This window comes from Lotus japonicus, chromosome 5 (genome assembly GCF_012489685.1).
Source record: "Lotus japonicus ecotype B-129 chromosome 5, LjGifu_v1.2".
NCBI classification, from domain to species: domain Eukaryota; kingdom Viridiplantae; phylum Streptophyta; class Magnoliopsida; order Fabales; family Fabaceae; genus Lotus; species Lotus japonicus.
This window is the reverse complement of record NC_080045.1, coordinates 47,085,940-47,102,880: the sequence shown is the minus strand read 5'-3', so window position 1 is coordinate 47,102,880 and position 16,941 is coordinate 47,085,940. Positions and strand designations below refer to the sequence as shown.

At 39.0% G+C, this 16,941-nt stretch overlaps 1 protein-coding gene across 1 annotated transcript; it reads left to right on the top strand.

Annotated features, from left to right (window-relative positions):
- The first annotated feature begins 9,359 nt into the window (after nucleotides 1–9,359).
- On the top strand, nucleotides 9,360–11,742 carry LOC130718008 (early nodulin-75-like). Its single transcript, XM_057568439.1, has one exon. It carries the CDS (start codon nucleotides 9,384–9,386, stop codon nucleotides 11,478–11,480), a length of 2,097 nt encoding a protein of 698 aa, XP_057424422.1. The 5' UTR covers nucleotides 9,360–9,383; the 3' UTR covers nucleotides 11,481–11,742.
- The last annotated feature ends 5,199 nt before the right edge of the window (nucleotides 11,743–16,941 follow it).

Here is a 16,941-nt window from a genome sequence, read left to right as displayed (position 1 = left end):
AAGATTAGAACATCGTCAATGTAGACAATAGTGAATTTGGAATAAGGATTGAAGATTTCGTTCATAATCCTTTGGAATTCAGATGGGGCGTTCTTTAGCCCAAAAGGCATAACGTTCCACTCATACTGCCCAAAAGGAACAGTAAAAGCAGTTTTATACCTATCCTTCTCTTGCAATTGGATTTGCCAGAATCCAGATTTCATGTCGAATTTTGAAAAGACCTTAGCATCATGCAGTCTGGCTAAGAGATCTTTCTTGTTGGGGATAGGATATCTAATCCAACAAAGGGCTTGATTGAGAGGTTTGTAGTTAATAACCAGCCTAGGGGTTCCCCGTTCTATCTCAGCTTGTTTGTTGACATAGAAGGCTGCACAGGACCAAGGGCTCTTACTCCTGCGAATAAGTTTCTTTTCAAGGAGATCATTGATTTCCTTTTGGCAGAAATGAAGAAGTTCTTCATTCATTTGAATAGGCCTAGCCTTGGTTGGAATCTGTTTGTCTGAAAAATCTTTTTCATAAGGAAGTTCCACCATATGGCTCCTTCTTTCCCAAAAAGCGTTGGGTAGATCAGAACAGATGCTGGATTGAATATTTTCCAAAATATTCTCAATCCTTGATTTAACAGAAGGTTGTTGCAATTGATCCTCAATGGTTCTGTAAGAGATTTCTTCCCTGAGGAAGTTGATCTGCTTCTCCTTGTAGGATATGACGTTCAAAGTCTTATCTATGGGAGGTTCAGAGAATTTGAACAAGATAGGCTGTCCAAGATGCTGAACAGTGATGCCGTTTTCGTCAGTATTATAGGGGAAGAGCTTCTTAATGAAAGGGGTCCCTATAATGATTTTTTGACTCAAATTTCTGACTAACAGAAATGGAGTTTCGATTTCAAGACTACCATTTTTTATGATAGCTGAGGAGATTTTATACTTGATCTTTAGTCTAGATCCTTCAGCAGCGCTGAGCTTCTCAGTGGTTTTCTCAAAATATCTGGTGGGAATGAGTCCCTCCGAGATACAACTGGAATCTGCCCCTGTGTCAAAGAGGGCAGGGATTTCGAGAATAAAATCTCCTATGAGGATTTTGACATGGATGAAGAATTTCTGAATGGTGACCTGGTTAATATTCTCCAGAAAGTCTTCGCAATTGTTGTTAGGAGCAGGATTGGAATCAGGTACAGAAGAATCATCTTCCTCATAATTTCTAGTCAGTTTTTCTAAGATAAGCTGCTGACTATTTTGGATTTGTTTGAGACTTTTAACCTCAGTCTTGAGGGAATTGACTTCAGATTGAAGGTCTTGAATAGTGACGGGTTTGACCGTAGATTTCTCAAGACGCTTGAAAGTATCTCTAAGATTGAATTTATTGGTGGTTATAGGACTTTTGGGAGGCCTATCTTCAAGAGTAGACCTGAGGCGTTCCAAATAGATTTTCTTTTCCTCAGCATCAGGGATAGAATTAATGGCCCTGAAGAGAAGGTCTTGTTCATTGGTCAAAGTGTTGATGGACAAGGTATTGACGGAAGATGATGATTGAGAATCATCATTCTGAATTTGATTTAGGTCTTCAGAGACCTCAGAATCCGAAGGATTAGATTCTTCTTCATCAGAAGTTTGAATGAGGAGATTGTTGATCTTGTCCTCGATCTCAGGTTCAAGATGAAGCTCAGAGATTCTCCTTTTGAGTCTGCAATACCTGCTAATATGGCCCGGCTTGCCGCAGTTGTAGCAGGTAACATCTTTTCCTTGAGAGGGTCTAGTCTCAGGAGGGTTCTTTGGAATTTGCGAAGATTGGGGTTTTGATCTAGGCTTGGGTTTCCTATGATCATTCCTGCTAGATCTCTTTCTCCATTGTTGTTTGGGAGGAGGATCTTGCTTTCTGGGTTTAGGTTTCTTGGGACAACCTTGAATTCCGAATTGTTCGCAGAAAGTACCCAAATCCCTGCGATTCTGAGACTTCTCCTTAGTGAGTTGCTGTTGGATTTTGTCATCCTGACAGATTTTGAGAGCAACTCTTTGAATGATAGCTATGAGCTGTCCATAACTAAGGGTGTGATATGGGATTTCTCCCCCCGGATTTTGGCTTCTAAGTTTCTCACGAACTTTGTCGCCAAAAGATTTAGGAAGACCGGCCAGGAATTTCTCTTTCCAGAAGGCTTGTTGGCTGTCTTCACGGGTGTAAACCCTGGTCAGGAAGGTATCCTTATACCATCTGAAATCACCCAAAGATTTGCACTTCAGATTGGACAAAAGATCACCAGATCTGTCCTTGATGAGGGAAGGATCTCCAACAAAATGTTGGGCTATGGTAAAGATTAAGGAGTTGACAGCATCAGAGATGAATTTGCCATCTTCCATGATAGGATTACCTTCTTCATCAGTCTTGACAGCGGTCAAGATCTGATCCTTCTCGTCTTGAGTGAGATAATTATCCCACCAACCTTTGAGCTGGCCACAGAAACCAGCAACCAAGACTTCAACGATAAGAGATTCAGGACAATTGTTGGCGGTAACATAGGCAGTGGCTACCATAGTCATATTTTGGAGGATTTTGGTGATGCCATACTCGTTTTCACCATCAATATTCCATTCATAGACATTGTTGGCACTGAAGCTTTTGAAGTTTGAAGATTCTTCTAAAAGAAGATCAGGAGCAGTAGCTCTAGGATAGTAGAGCTTGGTTTCTTTTCTCCACTGATTCTTAGAATTGTGAATGACAGTATTGACCGGAATACTCTTGATAGATTGAACGTCAGACTTCATAGATTGAATATCAGAATCAGACTCAACCTTACCATCTTCAATATTATTTAAAGAAGTAGAGGTATTACGAGTAGAAGTACGAGTTTTTGGAGGAGGAGGAGCAGTAATAGTGGGATTAGAAACTGCTTCCGGAGTAGGTTCCGGAGTCTCAGGAGGTTCCGGAGTCTCAGGAATAACTTGTTTGAGAAGCTGAAGTTGCTCTACCACCTTTTGGAGGAGCTCATTGTCAGATTCCTTTTTTGCTCGAAGAGTTTGAGCCGAGTGTCTGGAACGGCTACTGATTTGAAAAGGTTTGAAAAGAGGTTTTTCAAGTTGACATCCTTTAGGGATATCAAGATTAGAAGAGGAAGGTTCAATCTTGACCTTTTCTTTTCCTTTCCTGGAAGAGGAATCCTGCACTTGGGATTCTCCAAGAATTTGAAGATACTTATTGGTATAATTGGATTGTTCCATGAGGTCTTTGATGTCTTTACCAGTGACATCACCTTCTTCTTTCCTAGTCTTGAAGGGAGAAGCTAGGACAGGTGTAGATTGAGCTCCTTTAAGAAGGAAAGGAGTTTTAGGTGGCAGGTTAGAAAGGGTTTCTTTTCCATCCTTATGCTGCCATTTAACCATGTCAATTTGGAAGGGGTAAGATTTCCAATTCTTGTTGGCATAATCTTGAAACCATTCAAAAAAGAAGATGTTTTGCTGGGTTTTCTCAAGGAACCCATAGAATTTTTCTTGGATCTTCTTTCTCTTTTCACCCTGATACTTTGCAAAGAACCATTTTCTTTGCTGAGTCCATCGGTCAGAGTAGAAATCTGCCTTGATACTTCCTTTGTCGATGACGAATTCAGTAGTGATTGCTCCAATGAAATCAGAAGTTTCTCCAGGGGTTTCTAGAGAAGAATACGTTGGAGATAAGGTGGATTGATGATCTTCATCACCCTTGTCATAGGTAGTCTTGACAGGAGTGGTATTGACATATCCAGCTAAATGGATAGTAGATCCGTCATGAGAGAGGGAAGGTCGAGCATTAGACTCAGGCTGGTTCCTTCTAGTCATAGAAAAAGATCTTCTAGACATGGCGGATTGGAAATCATTTGAGGACGTCCTAATAGATCTAGGGATAGAGAAGGAATTTCTCCTATCAAAGATGAGATCTACTTGGCCAGATTGGTGTTGGATGATTTCACGAAACTCAGGAGTTTCAGCAGGTTGGGCTGGAGTAGCCTTTTCCAAAGACCATTTTTCTGGAAGGGTGATATCACTCCATTGGATGGTTTTGGGCACAATAACATTGGCCTTATCATAATCTGTGAGGAAGAGGGTAGTTTCTCCAGATTTCTCACAATTGGTTCGCAAGAAATAAGATTTGATAGAGTTCATTACCTTGTATTGAACCCTGTAGATCAAAGAGATTGGAATGGAATCTTCTTTCATATCAAGGCCGTGAAGCTTGATATTTAGGAAGAGGACATCAAGAATGTTTTTATCTTCCAGACTAACAGTTAGATCTGGGAAGCAATTGAAAAAGATTGGTCCATTACTCAGGCTGGTTTCAACCGTTCCTAAGAGGGAGTCATGGAATTGATTATGTCTAACATCCCTAAGACAAAGGAGTACAGCGATGTCAAGAGATTTCCTGGTTAGGGGTTTAAGACCAACTTGAACACTACCTATATGAAGATAGTTGAAGTTCTTGCTGATATGTTCTTTGATGCTTTTCTCGGAAAGCAGATGGATTTCTTCATCATCAGATCTGAGCTTGTAGGTTTGCTCAACGGTTTTGATAATGAAATCTGATCGTTTGAAAAAGGATCCGTTTGGTTTGTAGATCTCAGCATGAGAAATTTTTGGAATTTCCCAGTTGTCAAGATCTTGATTGATATCTTCAAAATGAATTTCTTCTTTGAAGACAGATTTGGATAATTGATTGGATTGATGAGGATGATCGATAGAAGAAGAAGAGGGTTGGGAAGATCTGAAAGAAAGCTTAGAAGAGAAAGAGCGAAGCATCATGAAAGATAGATCTTCCTTGCCCGTAAGTATCATCACCATCACCTGGTTCTATAGAAACAGATAAATAAATTAGAAATATAAGTTAGGTTCTGCGTTGTTCTTAATAGTTGAGCAGTATAGATCTGGATCAGACTTAAGCCACCACAAAAAGAAACTAAACAAGGACATTAAAAATATTCAGAACTTAATAACATGTCTGTAGTATGGCCAATATAGACTTACTGCCACACAGGGACTTACTGCCTTCAACGCCTCCGCTGCAGAGATGATCATAAGTCTGAATAGTAATAATCCTAGAAGGTTTTCAAAAGAGTTTTCATTTTAGTTTAGTTCAAAGTGTACTACCAGTCCAGATCCCGACCATAGTGCTTAATTATATAAGAACAGAACAGAGAAATAACTTATATCTAACATATTTAGCATGTTCCTACTTCCCCATCAGGATATATATATATATATATATATATATATATATATATATATATATATATATATATATATATATCCTTTTTCCTTACAAAAATAAAGGGACATTAACCATGTCTCTAAGTTATTTTTTTAAATCGCAAAGATAAATTACAACCCTCTAGGGATTGAACACCGGATCTCCCTATCTTCACCCGATATGTCTATGTACCAGCTCTTACTACTTGAGACTTTGAGTTATCCTTCGGGGAATAAGTTGTCTTATAATTATGGAGTGAGTATTATTAAAAGTATTTTTTTGGAGTTTTCACAATTGCGAAATATATATATATATATATATATATATAATAATCAATATATATAAAAGTATTATGTATATATATTATTTTATATAATATATATATATTATAAAATAATCATTCCACAGTTTTTCTCCTCATCATGCAATTTCAGTAGAAAAAACTTTTTTATTTAATAAGAAATTTTTTTTTATTCACCAATAAAAATTAAAGGACTTTTTTTTGTAATAGAAAGAAAATACATCAAATGACATGTAAACTTTAGGCAATTAACGCCTCTATTCTCTTCTAATGTGCAATTTTTGTTTGTTTAGCGGGATATGAAAAGGGAAGTTAAATTGAGTATCAAATATTAAACACAATTTATAAATACATGTGCATGTATATATTATTAAGAGGAATAAAGAAAAGATTGTTGAAGTGGAGATAGACCGGGTTCCCGACTTGGAAAGCTTTTGTGAAAGCTCGTAACATTCTTCTCCCTGGGTTTGAATATCAAGTGGGTGATGGGGGGTCTCGCTTCTGGTACTCTGCTTGGTGCTCTCCGACTGCCTTGTGTCACTCTGTACCATATGTGGACATTCATGATAGAGAGACTTGTATTAAGGATGTCTGGGAGAATGGGGGTTGGAACTTTGATCGGCTTTGGACTCCCATTCCTGTCCAGATTGCAAACCACATTCAGAGTGTTGTGTGTCGTATTAACTGTCATGTTCAGGATGGCTATCGCTGGAAAGGTCATGTGTCGGGTCTGTATTCAACAGCAACAGGGTATAGGTGGCTCCTGGAGCAGCGTCAGTTGTTGGGGGATGTTCCATCGGACCCTAGCGCTAATTGTGTGTGGATTTGGAAGCTTAAAGTCCCTCTCACGTGCTCCATGTTCATCTGGTTGGCATATCGGGAAGCCTTGCCTACTAATTTATGTCGATTCCGGCGTGGCATGGGTGTGGATGCGGCGTGTAGTCGTTGCACCAATGGAGACGAGACAGTGTTGCATTGCCTCAGAGACTGTGCAGCTGCTCGTACCATTTGGCAGCGAATGGGTTTTGACACGAATGGTGGTCTGTTTTCCAGTGTAGATGTGAAGGTTTGGCTTCGTGGTTTGCTTCTTCCTGTTAACCCGCTTGCGATGTCGACTATGTGGTGGGTGTGGCGCGCTCGTAATATTTGGTGCATGGAGCAGAAGTTGATCCCTTGGCAAGCTTTAGTTGCGAACATTAATGCCATGGCCTCTGATATTGTGCGCATGTTTGCTGCTGATGTTGGCAGCCTCTTCCAGGTCCCGCGGCTGGTGAAGTGGACTCCAGAGCTTCACGATTGTGTGGTGGTGAATGTCGATGCCAGCGTTAGAGGAGAGCCCAGCCGGGGTGGTTTGGGTGGCTGCTTTCGGAGTGATCAGGGCCAATGGATGGGTGGTTTCTTTGGGTTCATGGATGATGCTTGTATCCTTCATCTTGAGCTGCAAGCGCTCTTCCATGGTTTGTCCATTGCGTGGGAGCGTGGGTACAGGAGAGTGGACTGTCAATCCGACTCCTTGGATGTAGTAACGTTGGTTCAGTCAGTGCCTCCTTCTACACATCTTTATGCATCTCTGATCTGGGATATCAAAGACCTCCTAGACCGGGAATGGTTGGTGTATCTTCACCATACTTTGAGAAAAGGTAATGCGTGCGCGGATTGCTTGGCTAAGCATGGAGCAGGTCAAGGCGAGGCCTTGGTGGTGATTGAGCATCCCCTTCCTAGCTTGGGGTTGTTTCTTCTCGCGGATGCGTCGGGTTTCTCCTCTATGAGGACGTAGTTTTTCTTTTTTTTTCAGCTCATGTACCAAAAAAAAGAACTGAGACATATGGGTTGGAAGGGGAGAGTTCAGAGATCAATTTTTAGAGAGTGAAATTTATCTTTCTGATCTAAAAAAATGTTTGTGGGAGATGAGTTTTAAACTTTACGCTGATGAGAACTAAATTAGAGAAAAATGACGACGTACCGATAATGTCTCGTCAACCAATCAGATTTTAAGGATGTGTCACGTTAAGTAATGAAATTAAATAAACAAACATATTCTCTCACATCCTTAAAATCTCATTGGTTAATTGTGTAACATAAAAATTAAACTCCTAAAATCAAACTCTATCTATCTTACAAGGATTAAAAATATAGTTAACCCATTTTTCCCTCGTCAGTTATCTATTTGACTTTAATTAATCACGTTCCAGTCCAACACAGTTTGCACTATTGATCTCCTTTTTGCTTTTTGTTTTTTTCCTCCACCTGCCCTTTTATTATTTCACTTTCCCTCTCAGTTTTCTTGATTAGTTGAATTTACCTTTTTCATTTTGCCTTTGTCGTTGTCTTGCACACGGAAGGATCCACGCAATGCATGAACTGATCAAACTGTCCAACAAGAGAGTTGAGTTATATATCATCTAATTTCTGCTCCAAATCTAGTAGTATCTAATTTTATTTGTCTTTCCATTCAAAAGACATTTGACTTCAGTTTCCTCTCGTGATATGTTTCAGCGATGTAGCCGAAAGAGACCCCCTTAAGTGATTTGATAATATTGTTAGTGAAATGAAATAAGTACTTATCTCATTATCATAATTTTTTTTTTGAAAGTCATTATCATAAATATTTTAAGAATTTGTCAAATTTTTTTAAATCAGAAAGATAATTAAATTACATCATTTAGTAATTGATTTCGGAACTTTTCCGTCTTAAAACCGTCCTTAGCTCTTATCACTTGAGTTATCATTTAAGAACTAAAAATCTATCTATTCAGTACTTCGTCGACGTTCCTTAGTAGTATAAGAAGTAAACAATTACTTGGCGATATTTTAGTTAATTTAGTTTTTTTTTTAAATGTAAATTAGTTAATTTAGCTTATATACTGGAAGAACAATTTTGAAAATTCTGAAGTTTTATTTATTTTTAGTTCTTAAACGTTCGTATATATATAATCATGAATAATGATCCATTTGAAATAGATAGTCAAAACAAATTAAAGATGAGATGAAAATAGAGAACTAACTACTCCATTTTTTGGGTACATAATTTTTTTTTAAAGCAAAAGATTTATTAATATGAAATCTTGGAAGCAAGAGCTTCAAGAAGAGCAGATACATAATTAACTACTCCATTTTGTCGCAGTCCTTCGTGTAAAATATTCAATTATTGGTTTAAATGCATTTTTGAAACCCAAGTTTACATTTTTTGCGATTGTTGACTCTGATCTTATTTTTCTACGAAACGAGACCCTCTTCAGGCAATTTGCATGCAGAAGAAAGTCTCGGTTCATAGAAAAATAAGATCATGGTCAACAATCGCAAAAAATGTAAACTTGGGGGTCTAAAAGTGCATTTAAGCCGTAATTATTAATAAGTTTTTATTTTGAATGGTAATTATTTATAAGTAAATACATTAGTTTTTTTTAAATGAAATCCATTAATTAGTTGATTATAAGGAGAAAGATTTTGCGTGTACTAGAAATTAAATAGCTCTTTTAAATATTTAGCGGCAACATTTAATCTCAAAAACTATTAAGAGGCGGTTGTAACCGCCATTAAAATTTTCGTATCTGCATCGTTGGATTAGATATCCAATTTTTATAAACACAACTGCTGAACTCTCTTTAACAAGAATCACCCTGAACCCTTTTAGTTTTTGCAAATTGTTTTACAGCTAAGAAAGATCAAGTGGTCATTTTTCATAAAAATCCAAACCAGAACTGAACAGATTGATGTCAGACTCAAAAATCACACCTACCTTCTTTTGACTTCAGGTGGAGATATTTTTTATTATGTATAAAAAAACTAAGGAACCTCGAGAGCAAAAGGCCCCATGCCCTTCCCTATAAATAGTTTCTCATGGTTTTCATTTTCATCCATCACAACCTGAGACATGATCTCTATACAACTAGTGTTGCTCCTGCTAGGAGTGGTGAGCATCACCACTCCTCCAGTGTTGGCTAATTATCGACGCACACTTCATGAGCCTACACCAATTGAGACACCACCCCCAATCTACCCACCACCAGTGTTCCACCACCCTCCATATGTAAAGCCACCACCGGTGTATCAGCAACCGCCTCATGAGAAACCACCACCAGTGTACAAACCACCGTATGAAAACCCGCCGCCAGAGTACGAGCCTCCCCCTCATGAAAAAACACCACCAGTATACCAGCCTCCACCACCTGAGGAGCTACCGCCAGTGTACCAACCTCCACCACATGAAAAACCACCTTATGAGAAACCGCCTCATGAAAAGCCACCATATGAGAAGCCACCACCACATGAGAAACCACCACATGAGGAGCCACCACCACTCTACCAGCCTCCACCACATGAGAAACCACCACATGTGGAGCCACCACCCCTATACCATCCTCCACCGCATGAGAAGCCACCTCATGAGAAGCCACCACACGAGGAGCCACCACCATTGTACCAGCCTCCACCCCATGAGAAACCACCACATGAGGAGCCACCTCCAGTGTACCATCCTCCACCGCATGGGGAACCACCTTATGAGAAACCACCTCATGAGAAGCCACCAGAGCCACCACTGTACAAGCCTCCACCACATGAGAAACCACCACATGAAGAGCCACCACTAGTGTACCATCCTCCACCGCATGAGAAACCCCCTTATGAGAAACCACCTCATGAGAAGCCACCACAAGAGAAACCACCACCATTGTACCAACCTCCACCACATGAGAAACCACCCCATGAGGAGCCACCGCCAGTGTACCACCCTCCACCTCATGAGAAACCACCACATGAAGAGCCACCACCATTGTACGAGCCTCCACCACATGAGGAGCCACCACCACTGTACCACCCTCCACCGCATGAGAAACCACCTTATGAGAAACCACCTCATGAGAAGCCACCTCATGAAAAACCACCATATGAGGAGCCACCACCAGTGTACCAGCCACCACCGCATGAGAAACTACCCCATGAGGAGCCACCACCAGTGTACCGTCAACCACCACATGAGGAACCGACACCAGTGTACCATCCTCCACCGTATGAAAAACCACCACATGAGAAGCCACCTTATGAGAAACCACCACTTGAGAAGCCACCACATGAGGAGCCACCACATGAAAAGCCGCCACATGAGGTGCCACCACCAGTTTACCAACCTCCACCGCATGAGAAACCACCCCATGAGAAGCCACCCTATGAGAAACCACCTCATGAGAAGCCACCTTATGTGAAGCCGCCGCCAATCTACCAACCTCCTCCACATAAGAGCCCACCAATTAAGAAGCCTCCAACTCATGAGCCACCATATGGGCAACCACCACATGTGAAGCCACCACCAGTCCACCAACCTCCACCGTATGAGAACCCCCCACCAGTGCATCCGCCTCCTACACATCAGAAGCCATCACCAGGATACCAACCGCCTCATGTGAAACCACCACATATTGCGCCACCACATGAAAAAACACCACCCAAATACCAACCACCTCATGAGAAGCCACCCTTTGAGAAGCCACCACTTGAGAAACCACCCCATGAAAAGCCACCACCAGAGTACCAACCTCCTCATAAGAAGCCACCATCACAGTACCAACCACCACCAGAGTACGAACCTCCTCAGGAAAAACCACCACCTGTGTACCTACCCCCATATTGGAAACCACCACCTGCGTATCCACCTCCATATGAGAAACCACCACCAGAGTATGAACCGCCTCAAGAAAAACCACCACCAGTGTATTCGCCTCCATATGAAAGGCCACCCACAGGGCATCCGACTCCTTACCCACCATTTTATCACCTACCACCTGTGTATCACCCCCCTTACGAGAAGCCGCCACCACTATACCAACCTCCTCATGAGAAACCACCCATTTACGAACCTCCCCATGAGAAACCACCCATTTATGAACCTCCTCACGAGAAACCACCACTTTATGAACCACCTCCAGGATACAACCCTCCACCATATGGTCACTATCCACCGTCTAAAAATTAATGACAACTACTAGTGAAGAACGTGGCAATGTGGCATGCATGTTTTGGTTAACCAAAAGCAAGAGCAGTTCGTTTGTCACATAAATTTTCACTTTGTTTTTAATTTGATTCATGTTTAGGAAGCACTTTTAAGATGGGGAGTACAATACTCCACTTCTGCAATGGTTTGTAAAAATAAGGGCTCTCAATGCCTCTGTGTGTAATAATACCTTTCATTTCCGTTTCAGCAATGATATTGTAATAATGTGAATTACTTTGGTTTATCTACTGTTACAAAATCTATCTCATTAGAAAATTAATGATGCCAAACTTTCATATGCTGCAACTGCACTCTGCTGGGATTAATACTACCTAAACGCCAACTAGAATTTGGTTTTCGTGTTAAATCCATGCTCACCCAATAGAGATAGTAACATCAAAGAAAATGAGTAATATGATAGATGATGTGATAAGATAAAAGATAGAGGTAAAAAATGAGTTAAAATGATATGGATGAGAAAATAGATGTGCGTGTATCAAAACCCATTAAATCTTGGAAAATAATTCATCCACCACACCATACAGTGACACTACCAGAATTTGAGATATTACTGTCGGTTGATCAGCAGTTCTTCAGTAAAGCTTTTCTTCTAATAATCTTATGGAAATTGTTTGAACTTCATCTTATATATATCATGATCTGATTCACAGCCTCAGTAACTAAGTGGTTGTTTCATTCTCTGTTTTTTCCTGACTGAATCCTCTGTTTTGTTATGTCACTTAGTTATATTTGTGTCATTATTCATAATATTTTTCAATCATGTAACCATTGATGTTTGCAAAATTCATTGGTTACTTCTTGTTCCAGAAGTAGTTTATAGTTTGAGGAAACATTTTTCTCATTTTGATTGTTGTGTTCTCTGTGTAGACACTCGAAATGTTAGAGAAAAAGGAGAAAGTGGTTTAAACTTTAAATCATGGGGATGAATTGGACTATCATTGCTTGGTAATTTCTGAATTTTTTGTGACATTATACACTTCTAAGTATCCCATGATTTGAGTACCTAGACCAGAATAGCTGGTTCATATGGATCAGTACTGATTTGGCCAGTGTACTGCCAGGACTGAAACTTGTAATTGTAATTGGCTCTTATTAAAAATCCAGATACTCCACCTTATCTTTAGAATGACTTGTATAATTTTTGCATAAATAATGCTTAATTGTAAAAGTTATCTGCTTAGGCCCAGTTTGGAAGAGCTTATTTGAGCTTATCTGACAGTATAAGCTCTTATGTCAGTGTTTGGGAGGACTTATGCAAACAGCTTATGGCCTGACATAAGCTATTTTCAGCTTATTTTCATAAGCTACTCAGGATAGCTTATGAAAAACAGCTTATGCTTATATACAGCTTATTTTTAATTTATTTCAATAAATTTTTTAAAATAACTTATGAATAAGCGCTTATGTCATAAGCGCTTATGGTCATAAGCGCTTAATTAAGCTGTTTTTCCAAACGGGGCCTTAATGAATGTCCTAGTCGTGCTGAGACTCCTCACTCCTCCACATGACAAACAGTATTTAGAAGTCATTGACCTTGCCTCCGCATTGCATTTTGCAATTTGCATTGCCATGTTCTAATTTACTGATGATTCAGTTGTGTATCAACTCTACAATTGACTAGTGTTTAACTCCCTTTCTGCAAGGATCAAGAAAGGTACAATTTTTGTTTTGATTAATTCATGGACTTCATCTATGACCCTTGTGCTTATCAGGATGTAGAGTTAAAGGCTTTAGGAGTTTGGAAACTTTTTCTCTTGGTTCTTTACTCATCCTAAATGCTCTCTACTTTCCTTTATCTTTCTCTTTTTGCAGTGAACCATATTTTTTTTTTGTGAATTAATTCATTTTTAATCATTGAATAAGAGAAATGAAAATTTGCGAAATGTACACAGCTGGCTTTGTAATTTGTTTTGTGCTAGATTCTCATAGCTTTTCTATGAGTAGATAGACTCTGAACTGAGTTTTATAAATTTAATACAAGCTTGCTATTTTGGGAATCTCATTTGCTGCAGGTCTCAAAATTCTGATTCAATTTACAAGTTTGAGTTCTATCTATTGTTGAAGCTAATACAATATGAAGTTTTCTTCGGATCTTTTTCTAAAAAGTTTTAAAATTTTCATCCTCCATTGTCAGTTCAAAGAAGAGTGCACTTATTCTATGACGTATTTATACAATTTTCTTCTTCTAATCTTAGTTTGGTTTTCTTTTCATTTAGCATAATCATCTAATTTAGAACATGATATTCCCATGAGAGTCACTAAAAAAAACTTGTAGCGGTTTTGTTTGCAATTCGATTTTATATTTTTTTTTTATAGGCAAATGTTAGTGGTTAGTTGTTAGGAAATTAGAAAATCCATTCAAATTTCCCTTTCAGGATTCGAACCCTGGACATTCCCCTCCCCAACCCTTATGTCCCCTAGCTCTTACCACTTGAGCTAACCCTCGGGGACATTCGATTTTATATATTAACGACGGTTTTTTGTTTCTGCTGTAATTTCTTCTGCTGTTGGAGTTGCTACAAACTTTACTGCTAAAGGACAATTGCGCGCAAGAGTATGGAAAATGCTTACTTTCTAAGTAAAGAACTAACCGATAGGAAGATATAGAGATTAGAAAGAAATGAGGTTTTTATCAGAGACACTCTATGTGATAGATAGTCGTCCATCACCAAGATGAATACTAATATCACATGTCAACACTCAATTTTGTCCCCCCTTTTTATTATTATTATTATTATTATTATTATTATTATTATTATTATTATTATTATTATTATTATTTCATAAAAACTAAAGATAACAAGGAAAAAACAAAGAAAACAAAAATGGAAAAACGAAACTCGATTGGCCTTTGATGAGGTTCTTTGATTGTTGCCCAAGCTATATTGATCTCCATCAAGGGATTATTTTCCAAGTTGAAGACTTGTTTTGGAACAAGTCATCCCATCATATAGACAAATAAAATTGAGAAGAGGTGGGTGGTCACCAGAGAAGATGCAAGGAAGAAATAAATAACAAAAAAGGAGAAGGAGAAAGTGACCAAGAGTAAAGGGAATTAAAAGTCAAAAAGAAAGAGGAAAGGAGCCATGTACAGAGGCGGTGGTGAAGCAGGGTATGGGGAGATGATGTGCTAATTTCACAGTGCAGAGGATAGTATTTGCAGACAAAACTTATACAGAAAGTATATGTTATCATCATGAATAAGCTTCTATACAACTTGCAATTTTCACAGCCTTAAAGTACTATAAATAGGGGTGAAATCATGCAGTTCAAGGGGGATTCTCTGGAGGAGAAGATGCAGAAAAATCAATTGTTCCATTTGGGACTTGGCAAAAGAGAGAACCCACTTCTCTCCCAAAGAGGTTGAAGGACTCAACCTTAGACCTTCATCCTTTGAGTGCATACACTTTGATAGTTGCAAATACAAGCTTTGAGTGGAGTGATGCATTACATACATTCACTTTCAACGTTGCTCATGGTAAAAGTTAAGGACCAAAACCAGCAAGGAGGAGAAGGAAAGGAAAGGATCCAAGGGCCCTAAATTTAGTTTGTCTACAACTGGGTTCCTTTTCTTTGTTTAATTGCTATCATACTCTGTTTGCTCACATGTTGCCATTTGTCTATCTTTGCTATATTGTGATTGGAATCTGTTAGACAAGTAAAAACGAAGAACAAAAATCATAATAAACTTGAATGCAACTCTCATTTAAAATATAGATTCAGAACAAACAATTAATGTAAAATTTCATTTTCAAATACACTGTAAATCTGCATACATGAAAGAGAAAGTAGAAGGAAAATGTGAAAAGGCTTGAACATAGACTCTGATTCAGAGTTCTTCACCTGCACTTGTACAGAACTTTCTCAGGCACAACTCCAGAACTAACGTCATACGCGATACGGGTGCCAGAACGTGGTTCGCGATTAAAGAAATATGTGAGGGGGTATACATAGTCAGTAAGTCATTTTGGTACGTGGTACATTTTAATTAATTAATTGGTACGCTCATGTAAAAATTTATGATAAAAAATTTGAAAATTCCTACAAACAGAACATTATGCATACAGACATTCCATTAGAACCCCAATCACCCGCCACCAAAACCACAAGAACCACGACCCAAACACCGTTCCAAGCCAACCAACGCCCTAACCCCTCCAACAACTGAGCCCACCTTCAACCCTCAAAACAAAAACCCCCCAACTTTCCCTATCACACCAATCAGAAAGGAAGAAGATGAAAGAAAACACCTCAACCGTCACAACCCTCTCTCGGTCACCTCGGTTCTGATATCTTCATCGTTTCCTTATCTCCATCGCCTTAGCCAGCTCCATTGTCGTCGCAAGGGTCACCCCAGCGCTCCATGTCATTGTTCTCACCGAGTCTCCATCGCCCCACCTCTGGGAATGCCGCCGCAAGTTCCAGCCGACTCCGTCGTCCCTCTCTCTATCTCCGCCATCGTCTTCTCTCTCTCTCTCTCTCTCATGTTTATGGTCTGCTTCTGCCTATGTGTTACGTTTCTACAGAAAGATATAAGTGTTTGCATGATGGATTGATTGGTCATGGGCCTCATAGCCTTCTCTTGTTTTTTTTTATGATGAAAGAAACTATTGTGGCTAATGTAAAAGAATTGGGCTTCCCAGCACCAAATATCCAAACAATCATTTGTCTTTATCCATTTAGCATTGCTCAATCTCTCATAAAAAACTTGTAAATATTTTCTAAACCAATTTTCCTTTGTAAATATGTCTAATCTTACTATAAAAACCCAAACATTCAAAATACAAAAGTCATTTTCAGGCTTCTTCAAGCCTTTCATCTTAATTTCTTGCTTCTTCAAGCCTTCCATTCCAATTTCCGCTTCTTCAAGCTTTCCATTTCATTTCGGGCTTTCTCAAGCCCTCTAATTTTAATTACCGGCTTCTTCAAGCCTTCCATTCCAACTCCGGCTTCTTCAAGCCTTCCATTTCAATTTCCGGCTTCCTCAAGCCCTCTAATCTTAATTTTCGGCTTCTTCAAGCCTTCCATCCCGAACTCCGTCTTCTTCAAGCCTTCCAAAGCTTGTTAAGCTTTTTCATGTGGCTACTAGTCAGAACTACGTAGCCTAAAAAATAATAAAATAAAAAATACAAAAACATCAGTCTTTTTCTAACAAGAACTACATAGCTTTGAATTCTCCATTGCACTTGGGGGATATGTAGGAGCGACATCAACAACCATCAAGCTAAAATTGTAAATAATTCTTTTTTTCAATTAATTAAATCAAAACACATAAAAATCATATAATACAAAAATAAAAAACATTATCTTTTGAGGTAAAACAAATATTTCAGAAAGCTAACTAAATTTGCATAATTAATTTGGGGTAACCGTTTTATAAACGGACAATGTGGGGTGCTAGTACTTTCCACACGCGTAATAG

What these genes read in the sequence shown, in the direction of transcription:
- LOC130718008 (XM_057568439.1), top strand. Translation starts at nt 9,384, where the DNA reads ATGATCTCTATACAACTAGTGTTGCTCCTGCTAGGAGTGGTGAGCATC.